This window comes from Alosa sapidissima, chromosome 4 (assembly GCF_018492685.1).
Source record: "Alosa sapidissima isolate fAloSap1 chromosome 4, fAloSap1.pri, whole genome shotgun sequence".
Lineage (NCBI taxonomy): Eukaryota > Metazoa > Chordata > Actinopteri > Clupeiformes > Clupeidae > Alosa > Alosa sapidissima.
In genome coordinates, this window is record NC_055960.1 from 5,216,197 (window position 1) to 5,229,886 (window position 13,690).

At 43.2% G+C, this 13,690-nt stretch overlaps 1 protein-coding gene across 3 annotated transcripts in view; it reads right to left on the reverse strand.

Moving 5' to 3' along the window:
• Nucleotides 1-13,690, reverse strand: part of vgll4b (vestigial-like family member 4b) — a 34,187-nt gene that overhangs the window by 15,827 nt on the left and 4,670 nt on the right. The window contains exon 1 of one of the 3 annotated variants that reach the window (XM_042089014.1): nucleotides 3,405-3,949. The exons of the other annotated variants lie outside the window; for them this stretch is intronic. Coding sequence (XP_041944948.1) covers nucleotides 3,405-3,486 — 82 coding nt within the window. The 5' untranslated portion in view covers nucleotides 3,487-3,949. Of the gene's footprint in view, nucleotides 1-3,404; nucleotides 3,950-13,690 lie in introns of those variants that run through there. 3 annotated transcript variants of the gene reach the window in all.

Sequence of the window (13,690 nt, forward strand, 5' to 3'; positions counted from 1 at the left end):
AGCTCTGGAGCCTTGAGGAGTGAGCGCCCACGTCTGCCGTAAGAGCTTGAGAAGAACTAGGAGGGAGCAAGAGCTAGATGTGCTGTATCGCCCTACATAACATGACCTCCGCACACATACGCCTGCTGCACATACTATCCAAAGACAAGACATCCTTCTCAACTTCTCTCCACCCCCCTTGCTCATCAAAATTTAACAAAATGACAAGAAAAACTCAAGTCATAGTGTGCCTGTGCGTGTGTGTATACCTGTGTGTATGTGTGCACCTTTATGTATGTGTGTGTGTGTGTGTGTGCGTGTGCAGACTTGTGTGCAGTGCTTCACTAAAGTCAGGCAGACACTGTGCATATTCGACATGGTAACACACACCATGCGTTTCAATCAGATGCATTTGCTGTGCTCACACCGTATGTTTGACCGCTCACACCACAAGACATTTCTGACATGCCAGGACACAAGTGGGAACAGCCCGGAGCTGGAATATTCACTGTGAGGTCTTCTCCTCTGGGCTTGTAAGCCTGCTCAAACAGGAACTCCACCTAATCCAAATGTTTGTTGGATCCAATTGAATCGGGACTAAAATCACAGCAAAATCGCAGTGTCTATTCTGCTAGCTAGCGCTAATGGCGCTCATAATAAGACCTTCAGCGGAGATCCGGCAGGTCGCCATCCGAGACATGTCAATCATGCCTGCCACACATCTAAGCTAGGAGTTTTTCCGTCCACTGAGGCCAGTTATCTTTGGAGGGCTACAGGCTTATCATGGAAACAGAGGTGAGTCACCACTCACCAGGGTCAACAAAAAAAAAAACACAAAACAATTGTTTTGCAACCACACACACACACATGCTATATCACCATCAGAAGAGACAGGAAACCCGGCTTTCAGAAAATGTTATCAGTTTACCAGAACTTCAGTCTGGTAAACTGATAACATTTCTTTCTCCCAGTTTCCTCTAGTCACCTTTTCAGAGTAACTGTTCAGGCAGTAAGAACATATTCGTGGGGATCTCAGTCCCTGGCATGGTCATGATGGACAATCATTTCCCTTCCAAATATGTCTGGCCTTAGGCCAACTAGGTTAGCCATGAAAATGAGTGGACCTCTACCAACCAAACGTATTGGCTGGGTGATGTGAGACGCAGAGTTACAATGCACTGAACCTGCCTGAGTGAAGGTCATCACAAGGTAACAGATATAAGTTCAGGATATACTGTAATTGCATCTGCCCTTTCCAAGTCTATTACAGCATGGCATCAGCATCAAACATGGCATCAGTATAGTCAGAGATATTGAGAAAGAATCATAATATTAAATGGGAGAGAGAATATCATAGCTACGGTATAGAATATAGAAAGATGAGGAGAACTCTACTTATTGTTGTGAGGAATCATGGACACTTATACATAGAGGGATCATAGGAGGGAAGAGAGAGAGAGAGAGCTGAGAAAGAAAGGAATGAAAGTCAAAGAAAACAAGAACATTTAACAACTGGGTGGCATGGCAAGCTGCTCTTGTGCTCGGTCAAGGGACCGGACCAATGACCTCCTTAAGAATAGAACACAGATATAGGCAGCACTCTGTAGTGTCTCCCTTTAACGCCACACAAAGCCACCTTCAAAGGACTACAACTGCACATGTAGCTATTGCAAATCTGTCACATCATTAATGGCTGATATTGATATTGCAGACTGTAACTACGGGTGACCAAACTTGGGAATCCTAGTTGGCCTCAGTTGCCTGTGGTGGTTAATAAATGGTTAGGCTTGGTGAAGTCTGATGGCTGTATATGGAAGATATAATCAACTGAAATGACATGTGCACTCATGGGCCTGAGCTAATCCTGAGGGTTTGATCCCTGGGCCTCTACTCCTCATCTCCTGGCCTGCTTACTAAGGGCTTTCAGACAGGAACGCTTCCAGAGAGCCTAGCTAGCACAGAGCCCTGACAGAGGCAGGACAGTCTACAAAGGCAAGCAGGAGAATGGAATTAGGCTGGTCATTCAGTTGCTGGACAAGCAGGGGGGAGGGGGGTCATGTACCACCACTTGTCCAAACTCTACTCAAAGTAACCAAGAACAGAAAAACGGGGGGGGGGGGGGGGGGGGGGGGGTGGGTGGGAGAAGTATAAAGCCTAATTTTTTCCCGCTAGTCTGGATCATGTTTCCAAAGGCTTGACAACTGAGAAGTGACAACAGGAGGCTGGTACAGCATGGTGCAGAGAAGACCCAATCCTCCTCTGCACAACCCTTCCTAGGCTACTCCTCCCCCGACCATACCTCTGATGGCTGACATTCTTCAGAGTTTCACACACTTTTGTGTATATTCATAAAAATAATGTCTACCTCTCAGCCAGGAGTGGACAAAATTAATTCCACTTGAATTCTACAATATACTAACAGTTCCATAACTGAATCATTGTGAATGAATGAAACTATGTAATCTTCATTAATAATAACCACGAGACACATGCCTGTGCATGAACAGTTTGTTAGTTACTTCAGAATGACTCCTACCCTCGGAGGAGGGAGTTACCCAATTATGCAATCCCTTTATGCAACTAACTATCCAGTTGTGACAGATGTTGCTAGAGGGCCAAAATTAAGCAACCTTTAATATAAATAATCAAGCCTATGACCTCTAAGACCTTACGACGACAGTGACAATGAGACAATTTCCTTTACACGCAATTACAACAAATCAGTTGTGTACATCGAGGTGGGGTGGGGATGTAGGCTATGAGTCTCTTTCGAGTAGCCTTCTTACAAACATTAGACGAAATACTCTTGCTGGCTTGCATATGTTTTTCAGCCACTCTGTGGTTTGACATGAAACACTACATTATCTGCCCTATACAAGAAAAAGAACGCTGGCTATTAACACCTCACGTTCGCCTTCCAGAGTTGAATTTCGCATGATAACAGACTTTACTGTGATCAAACAGTGCATAATCATATTTTCTGTCCTGATTCCGTTTGAAGTCAGGTCGCCAATATATTACCTAGCCTACTCACTCTACTGCCTAGGCTACTTATAGAGAGCAGGCTACCAGTCTACATCAACTCTTACCGTTACTGTTACTGGAGTATCAAAACGCTACTTCACTGAAGTTATCGTTAAGTTTTGCTTCTCTTTTACAGAAGGATAATGCATGACTGTCGACTTTACAAATAAACCAAACACCAGTGTTTACAACAGGCTTCCCTTTAAAAGCCAATCGCAACTTCACATTTCAAAGCTTTGGAACAATATGCAGCTACGTCATAAATCATACACTTTTCCAACCATTTAAAGCTTCAGATTAAATGCATTGTCGGCAATTATAGGCTACATGACATATTATACCATATTTACATGGTATAATATACCATATTATACCATATTAAATATAATTTTACATTTTACCTTCGTAGCAAAGTATGCCGATGTTGTTGTTCATTTTGTCCAAGTACTGATAGTTCAACAGGTCCATCTTCGTAAGAAGCATTTATCGGGCCAGCAAAAAGACCAGCTTTTTTGCTTTCAATCGAGGCAGGGGGAGAAATGGTGCGACCGGTCAGTTTCTCACGAATTCGTGTCCTAAAGCTAAAGGCCCAGCCTTTAACTTTTTCAGAGTGGGCTAACAGCCTAAATCTCAGAGTTATGCGCCCCGACGCGACAAAGAATAAAATAACTGCCTGGATAAAAGTGAGAAAACACTTTTAGAACTTTTCCAATTGTGAGAGTGAAAATAAAAATATTTTTTGGGGGGACAAAGGGGTTGCGCCAGATCTCCTCACAGCCAGCTGTAAGTAGACTGCCCTGACACGCAGGCTATGCTCGGTATGACTCGTATGTACACCCGTTTCCTCTATGTGGGGTTTCGGCCACTGGGCATGCTCATTAAATCTCTAGAGCGCCTCAAATGTCAGAGATTTTTCCTGAACAAGATCAGCCCCCTGAACGCACCGAAGCACAGAGAGTAATGGGAAACTGGAGAGAGCGGGAGGCACAAACAAGGAGGGGCTATGTCAAAAATTCAGACAGGAAACAGTGCTGCCCTAGCGAAAATAACAAGCAAAGAAAACGATTTGATTATTTTTAACGTTTATCAATTAGGCTACGTTAGGCCGTCACACATTTTTTCCATACATAGGTCTAGAAAAACCGTCAAACCCCAAGTAAGACAAATTCAAACTATTAAAGCGACTAACTTAAGCAAATAAACCATATCAAAGTAGCTTGTCTACGTCTTCGCCTGCAAAAATATTTGTTGTTGATCTTTTCTTGTTAGTAAAAATGTATAATCTAACCTAGACATTTTAGAGTGAGAAGCAAAAAAGGCCTGACATAAAATCCGCGAATCTATCAGTCAAATAAAAAAAAACTTCATGAAGCAGGACAACTAGTTACAACGTGACAGAATGCTGAACTATTTTGTAACAATGTCAAGGTCGCCTTCTTGGTGATCTGCTGCCCTCTGGTGAGTGTTTTTATAACGCCATGAACTACACTCACCATCATTGTGAGGTCAAAAGATATCTGCCTTCATTTATTTAAGATCTTGTCATTGAAATTACTCAAAACAAACAGCATAACCTACAAAAGCCAGATTTTACCTTGCCAACAAAGGCCATTATTTTGTCACATTAGAAATGGACGAATAAGTCACAAACAACACCATAGCCTATAATAGCCATGTAGCACATAGATCCACCATCTCACATCAGGTAAGAGATATTATAATTTGAAAGTGACAAGGCTGAGTGTTGCATCAGTATTTCAGAGGTCAGTAAAATGACATATGATGCTGTTAAACCAGTAGGACGGCTCATGCACAGTAGGCTAATAACAGTGGATGTAACAAGTAGGGTGTGCCCCTGTTCTTCCACAAAAGCACAAGGTGTTAGCTTTCAAGTGGCACACTGGGTTGCTTTATTCTGGTCCCAAGTCCCAAGTGCATAACATAATATTGGCGCTTCTGGTTTGTTGGCGCTTGTGATCATGTAATTGTAATGTCCCTAAGCAGGGACACGGAAAAGTGAGTCAGCATAGGCAGATTTGCATGTGGTGCATTGTAGGGGTTTAACCCGTATGCGGACAATGAATGCTGCATTGAATTGTTGATAGACACACAGAAATATCCCCTTTGTAGCCGGGAGCTAAGCACGTCAATAAAGAGACATATGGTCCTGATCCTAAACATGCTGAATGCTCGGGAAGCCATACCTCTTCTTGGAGCAAATAAACTATACATCAGATGTGGCGATCTTAATTATCATTATTATTAATAAACTGAAAATGAGCCCTTCAAGGACAAGCCAGGGCAACCAACCCAAGCCAACCACTTAAAGGCCCTCCTCCAATTCAGCTGGCAACAGCCATGGTGCTCTGAACTTAGTTGAGTGTTAGGCCTACACAACTTTGTCCTATGTGCTGTAGAATCCAAAGTGCTATCTTTTGTTACAAAAGCAGGAGTTTCTGACATTCATGTTCCTTAGAGAGATCAGGTAGCATCCATCATGGTTTCCTTCATACATCAAAGGAGTTATGCTTATATAAATACAAATGTGGTGTGAACCAGGAAGTGGGAGCCTCATCACTCACTGCACTGGTTTATGTAGTAATGAAAACTCAACAGACTCTACACCCAGTTAAGCCCTCTCTGCTGCAGGGGACACGGGCAGGAAACAGAGATAGCAGAAGGAGCAGAGCAAAGGGGATTATTCAAAGGCAATAGCAGACTATTCATCGGTCCTCTCTCAGCATCCAGATTACAGGGACCTCTGTTTGACTCGCCCATCAATGGCAGAGGAGGGGGATTAGAGGAGCCTATTCATCCACAGGAGCCTACCCAGGGCTGTGGCCTGCCAACCCTACCCACCTCCTCCTCCTCCTCCTCCACACCCACACACACAGTTGTGCTTCTCCGCCTACTCACTCAGTAAGAGCAGTGCTTCTCATTGGGTAAATCCCCCCCCCCCCCCATGCTTTGGAAGAGCCATTGTCTCGTGTTTCACACACTCAGTCCCATCTCTGGGCCAAGTCAGAACAGTGCCTTCATTCAGCCGGCCTGCTTCTCCCATTGTCCTCTGCGCTGGGTAGTTTTCGGAGACAACAACGCAGGCACACAGGGTATAATTGGAACAGCCCAGTCCCTCCAGGGAGAAGGGGCTGGTGGAGGCGTCGGCGTGACAACAGCCGGTGATTTGATGTGAATGTGATGCCGGAAGGGTGGTGTATTGATCCAGCTCTCAGTACAAAGTCATTATGAGCCTTTAAGATGATCATGTGTTACAATGTGTGCACATACATAGGGAGATGGATACTTCTCTGTAGGAGGTGTTGAAAAGACAGTCCAGAGAACTGATGCAGCAATATTCAGTAATTGGGAACATCTAAGGCTTTGGATGTGTGCTTGATTACACATCTGCACTATCCACCATGAGCACTAACACAATTCTCTGTACATTAAGTGTAATACAGAAACATGATACTCCCCTTTCTCAATATTCAAATAAGCTAATCACATTCAATCATATGTGAAACATATGGAAAAGTATTTGTCATCATAATGAATTTCTTCACGACTAGCAGGAGGCCAACTTATTGAAGCTCTTTACCATCAATTGTGATAGCTCCCATTTATGTTTGCCAATGTTTTATTAACAATGTTTTTTGTAGAATTTCACAGGGACCTACAACACGACAACATAACACATAAGCATATTCTCAACGTCACTTCATGCAAATACATTGTACGTAACACAATGAAAACAATGTAACCATGCTTTGGAGTGATCAATCTTGACACAATCAGTGTACAAGGCAACATGTGCCAAGGAATAAGAATTGAATTATTCCAGAAATGAGAGACTGGCTAACGTTAACTCAGAAGAAAGCGGAGAGCATCAACAAACAAGCTCTTAGCAGGAGCTTAGTGATTAGTGTGTACCCAGGAAGGTCCATATAGTCCAATAATAAAAGTAAATCCCAGCTAGGACGTTGCTGAAATGAGAGCTTTGTTTGGTGGTACAGCCCCGCCGTGTGTTAAGTAACTCCAAAGTAAGTTGATTAATGATTATACAACTCCTGGGTGAATTTCCACTGCCAGAAGTTTGGTGCTCTAAGAGCTGGCCACCCAGGGCACAACTCTGAAACCACCTACACCTCCACAAATCCTTCCCATTTTAATCGCTCCATCGATTGTTTAAAACAGGTCTAATCACTCATACGAGAGTTCAATTTGAAAGTGTGTTGATAGATCACTGGCATAGTAGGTGGGATTTCAAATATATGTCACATGTGAAGCCTTAAAAGACATTCCTTTGGTGGCATACACATAATCTGAAAACAACCACATAAAACATACACTTTAAAATAAAACTCTATCTTGACCCAGAGTGTAAATCCCATTGACTATCAGGGTGTTTAGGAAGGGCACTTAAAACACTAGCTAAAACCTTGCTGAAAAGAGTTTTAAACTTTTAACGGTTTTTTTTTTTTCACTGTACAATATGTCTCTCAACCTTTATCTCCTAAATTTAATTGGAACATCAGAGAAAATGTGATCAAACTTCAGGTGCTACATACTAATGTAAATCATGAATGAACAATATTCGTTTTTCCAGCAACACGGGAAATAAACTCTGAGGGACTGTTGATGTATGATCATACATTAGTCTCTCGCATGGCCATGCACAGACAGTGTGGACATACTTTAAAGTCCTGAATGTTATTTTTTTGAGGGGATTACAAAACCCTTGATCCCAGACAGTGTCCTGAAGAAAAGCAGAGTAACTTTTGTTTTGTTTTGCTATAGCTGACACTTTACTCTGTGATGAAACAGAGCAAGGGTGCAGCAGATCCCAGAGAGGGGTCCACTTAAGGGCCAAAAAGAGACCAAACCAAATCCACTGACCATACACCACCATCATTAACCAGATCTCATAAATCACAACGCACAACACAACACAACACAACACAACACAACACAACTCGACTGAGATATACAGTGTCACTTACAGACAATGCAGCAATGGAACGTGTAAGTCTCCACTTTCTCCTAAACATGGCAGATATGAGCAGGAGGACTGGGGGCAGAGCAGTTTTGAGAAGCAGCCACCATAAACAACAAGGGCACACAGAAAGCGAGTGAGTCCCGCAAGGCCATTTCACAATGTTGTGAAAGTAAAAAAAAAAAAAATCTGGATCCATCCCTTGATCTTGATCCACTTCAAAATATAATGGGTCCTTCCTTGGCTACTTCGCTTCACCAAGTTACATAAAAAAAAAACGTCTAGATGTTTTTTTTTTTTTTGCATAATCGCATAGTAGACAAATCAAATTGAAAACATAACCTCCTAGGTAGGAGTGAAAAGAATATGTTCCATAAGACTTGGGGACAGGGTGAATGGGTGACTATGGCTCCCATCCAGACAGGAAAACTGCTGCCCTTAAAAAGATACCTAACAGGAAAGTGAGGCAACAAATTCTCTTTTAATGCCTTTTAAGATACCTTCAAACCATCGCCAAAACAGTAGTTTTTGAAGGCAGCTGCAATGCATCCTCTATGCTGCCTATTGCCCACAAAACGCTCTCAAACTTCTGTGAAAAGTAAACAAAACGGTGGATGCAACTCTACTTACAGCTGTTGATTGTATTGAAATGTCACTTGTTTGACATTTTTTGCTTAGATTTTTTTTTTTAAATCTAGTGAGAAATACTGTACCATTTGATTATATTGTCGCTGTAACCATTGATAGTGTCTCATGTGATTTATGTGGCATCTGTGAGCAAACTTTCTAACGTTAACCTGCTAGCTTACGAAAGCTTGTTAAACATTCTTGCCACGTGCAAACACCAATACCGTAGTGTCGACGTTATCTTAAGACTGTTCAAAACCACCGTTCTTAAAAGATGCCTTAACTACAAAATCATATCTTATGAGGCACATCTCTATCATGGCAGCAAGGCAACAGGGCAGATGCCTTCCATTTGGAACACACCCCATATCTCTTGTCTTGCTTTGCTACACAGACGTCCCTCCCGTCGACAATCCCTAAAGCAGCTGCAGGCCACTCTCCTTCGTTGGCTCACCGTCTTGGCTGTTGCCTGAATCAAGCGCCCAATCAGCTGTGCAACCTCAGCTCTCTGACACACATGCAGACAGCTGTGATTTGACCTCCTGACCTCCGAGCTCGGCTAGCCCACCCCCTCTACTGTAAGTTGCTCAGCAATGCTCTGAGGACCATACCACAATTCAAACCCAGCCTCTCTCACATGATCCTTTACAAGTGAAACTGGAAATACAGTTCGGCTTTCAAATGATAAACTTTAGGAGAGATCATTAGCCAGCCATTCCTGGACTGCCAGTGTGAAAGCAGGCATTGTTGATGTGCAACTGCCTGGAACGCTTTCCCCTGGGGATATGGCCCATGCAAATAGCCCTCCTTTGCATGTGATCCGAGGGGACGAAAAGAGTGCTTGACCAGTAGAAACAGGAAATACATGTGAATGCAAAACAGACTTCTTTGTGTGATTGTTGAATTCTACCATTCAAATATATCCATTGTCTGATAAACGCTTTGAAGGATTTTTGTTTTGTTACACAAATGAACATGAGAAAATGAAAGGTTTACTAAAGGATGAACAGTTGACCAATAAGTCAGACTGTCAGGGATTTTGTCGGATAAAAAAGGAATGTTGGCCACAGGTTCACTCATCAGGACAAAGTTGAGATATCATGTGACATTCACACTGTGATCTTGAGTGGTGACTTAATAATGTGTCTGGTGATCACTCACTTATCACTCAGTGACCACAATTTCTATTTCCCTAAAAAGCATACCGACATGGGAATAAATGCCTATACCTCATCAACAAAAAGGGACAACAGATCATTTGCTGTTGCCCATTATTTATTATTTCTGTAGGTCATGTACAACAACAAATAATATCTAAACAATATCTATCTTTTACAGGACTGACTGCTGCACCAGATGTTGGTAGAGCAATGCTGCTTTCCCACCAGCTTCTCATGAGTTCAATTTGATCAATATCAAATGACTTTTGGTCTGTTGTACCAGTCATGTTTAGTACTGTTAAGGTTGCTTCAAGCTCAAAGAACGCTAATAGCCACATACAGTATGTAGCAAAGCAAAGCCAGACTTAAGCCAGAGTCTAAGAGGTTCCGTTTAGTGAAACTGCAAAATGGCTAAATACTTATACGCTTCACAATGTTTCTTGTTATTGTTATTCTTGTTCTTGTTACATGTACATTATGAAGATAAGATCCCATTGTGTTGTTTACCAGGACGTGGTCCAGTCACTACTCAGCTCAGTCACTAGAATAGATGTACTGATCTTATACTACTAATGAATATAGCTACTGTACCAAAATACTAATACAAATAACAATAGTCTGATGAATTATCACTAACAGCAAAATAACCTGTCATTGCCCTTAGCTGAAAAGAATACCTGCAGTTGTCCTACTGTTCCTACGCCTCTGACAGGAAGCAGCTTCTGTGTGAAGAGAGCTAACGGACACCTCATCAACTCCAGTTCAAACCAAATGGACGGAGAACAAAAAACACCAGGAGGTCCACACTTCCTCAGAAATGCTTGACCATAAAAAAATATTAATCTGGACTAAAAGGGGCTCTGTGGAGGTGCTATTGTAGTTCCAGTAACTGTGTGTGTGTGTGTGTGTGTGTGTGTGTGTGTGTGTGTGTGTGTGTGTGTGGTGGTGACATTGTAATTGCTCAGTGCAGACACAGAGATGGCGCTCTGAGAGAGATAGCCCAGTGCCAGGCCTTGAGGACTTTGGATAGTGTGAGCTTGATTGTTGCATCAACGTCTCTGTCCACGCTGATGAGAGAGAAAGAAGGAAAGAAAGAAAGAAAGAAAGAAAGAAAGAAAGAAAGAAACTAGCGCTACCTTCTGACACTGGGCCTAACACTGAGCCGCCAATCGCATAAACCATGTGCTCCTCAGCCACCTGTCTCTCTGCTGTGGAAGAGCACACAAAATGACACAGCTCAACCAGAGAGCCAACTGACACTGCGACTTCTGTAAGATGAAACCTCAGCTATACTGACTGCAAGCCAAAGCAAAGACATTAAATGCCACAGGATCTCAGCCTCCATTGTTCCAAACAAAAACACCTTTTAACTGCATATTGCGACATCCATAATACATATTCTACCCATCTTTCTGTGCAGCAGTTGACTCCCTGGCTAAGGGTGTCCAGTGACTAAGAGCATGAGGTCATTTCTCATACAGCCCCGTCATCCAGCCAGCATTCTTTGGTATTGTAAAATCCAAGCTTGCTCTGGAATGTACATGGGAAACTGTTTTTTTTATTTATTATTATTTTTAAAAAAAACTTGGTAGCTAAACTAAGCAATGACTTCACAACTACTGAAGAGGAGGATTTAGTATGCAGTGATCTGCCTGTTAAATATTGATTTATAACATAAGAGTAAGTCTGGGGCCTGTTTGTTTTAAATCTGGTGTTGAGTGGACCTTTGAACTCTACGAATTTAGCGCGAATATTTTTGAATGCCTACTTCCTTGAAAATGTCCAGATGACCAAAATTGACTCAGAGCACTATGGAGAAAAACAATGCCCCTTCCCCTGCAGGCAAACAACCCAGACACTATTGGAGACGCATACATTGGTTAATCAAATGACCTCATACCAGGCTCGCCAAACTGGGACACCACATAGCATATGGAAAGGGACTTTCTGGCAGGGAATTCTCCTTTGTTCCCCAAACTGCCACCGACCAAAAACAAAAGGGCCAGTGATAAGGGTGAGTTGTCTTGCGATGACGTGGCCAGTTATCTCCGAGGCTCTGGCTAAATGTCTGGCATGCTGGTGGCTATGGGGAATGGTGTCTGAGGAGAAACTGGTCTGACACAGAGGTGCAAGACATTCCAGTGTAGCTGACCTGAATAATGCGAGGCTTTGAGTGTTTGTTGAGGGTTACATAAAGAGCTGCTTTTCTCCAAAAGCACAGACACATTTACAGTATGGCCTCAACCTTCTGTCTGGGAATGATAGTAAACAAATAATAGTGCTCATCATATCTTTATATAGGTTGACCTCTGCCAATAGGTTTAATACTTCATTTATATATACTGTAGTTGATACGAAAATAAAATTGCTATTACCAATGCTACCTAAATGTAGCTCGTCCTTTCAAGCATAGGCTTTGTGGGTTCAAAAAGACTATTGATGTGATGGATAATTTGTTACTGCCTACACACACATCCACGATCAGCACACCATACAGTAATATCTGTGCTGCTTCCTTCCCCCTACACAGGCACAGACATGCCTGAGCTCTCGGGGGGGGTTCAATAGTTATTTGTTTATGCACAAACAGGGGTGGCGCTGACCACCACAGTGATCCATTCTGTTTGTTTCCTGCTAGGAGCGAGCAAACGAGCCGCTCCAGCCTCAGCATGCTTTGTTCGTCCCATGGGTGGACAGGCATCGGGGGTGTGGGGAGGAGGAGGGGATGGGGCAGGGTTGCTGTGGACTGTCAAAGACGACACACTTCACTGGCAGAGCCAGAATGGCTATTAGAAAAGCCCCACATGCGGCAGCACACGAGGCAGCCGGTCATGCATGACTGCTCTCCACCAGGGCTACACCTGTGGAGGCTCATGGGACAGCCCCCCCCCCTCTTCAGGGTTAGTGTGGGCGCATAGCTCAATCTTTTTAAGTACGAAAAGAACATCCAATTATCTCGGGCAGAGGGCCTTCAGAGGGAGATAGAGGTGCTGCTGGAGGGAAACGTCATGGTCAACAGAGCAAGCTCAAATGGAATGTGACTCAGCAGTCACCAATCGACTTGTCGGATCGCCTACTCTGCTGCTCGCTCTGCCACCACCTCAATGCTTGAGACTCCTGTCAGAAAAAAGCTAGCCACGAGAAGCATCCATCTTTGGCATAGTTCTGATCAAATCTCCCAAACAGCGACAGGTCTGAAGTGCCACCACACAGAACACGCGGAGAGAGAGAACATTCCGCAGGCTCCCGGTGATAGTGCATAGTTTGCAGGCTCAGTAATACTGTGGGAAAGGAACACAAGACAGGCAGACAAAGGTCACAGAAGGGTGGAGGCTTCAGGCAGACACACACACGCCGCCGTGAGGAGTCCAGCCTCGTTTTTAGAGTGAGTGAAACACACACCACGCTCACATGTAGAAAGTTTACACATTCTGACACAAGGGCAAATCAGATTGTCTAGGTCATTTCTTTGTTTGGTGTTTACATACTGAGGGCTGAACCACTCATGATGAAACTACTAGTAAGAAAATATCAGCATGAGGGGAAAAGATTCCTGGAGGAAACCTCCAGACACGTGGCCAGCATTCACAATAACACCATGCAAAGTTGCACCTGGAAACTTCTACTCAGTAGAATGATTAGACATCCCACCTGTGCAGCGCCTCATGAAAAGTCTACAGGTCGCATCTGTTGTGGTGGAGTCATGCGTCCAACACATTAACCATATGCTTCTGCCAGCACCAGAGGCAAACAAGCATTCCAATCAACTCCATTAAAGAATCTTTCCCAGGTCCTTTAAGTTCCCATTAACACTCTTTAAACTGTAGCATGGAACAGAAACACTCTTGATGCCATTTTTGCAAAATCAACTATATGAAAACCTCTCAAAACAATATTCCTTTAGCAC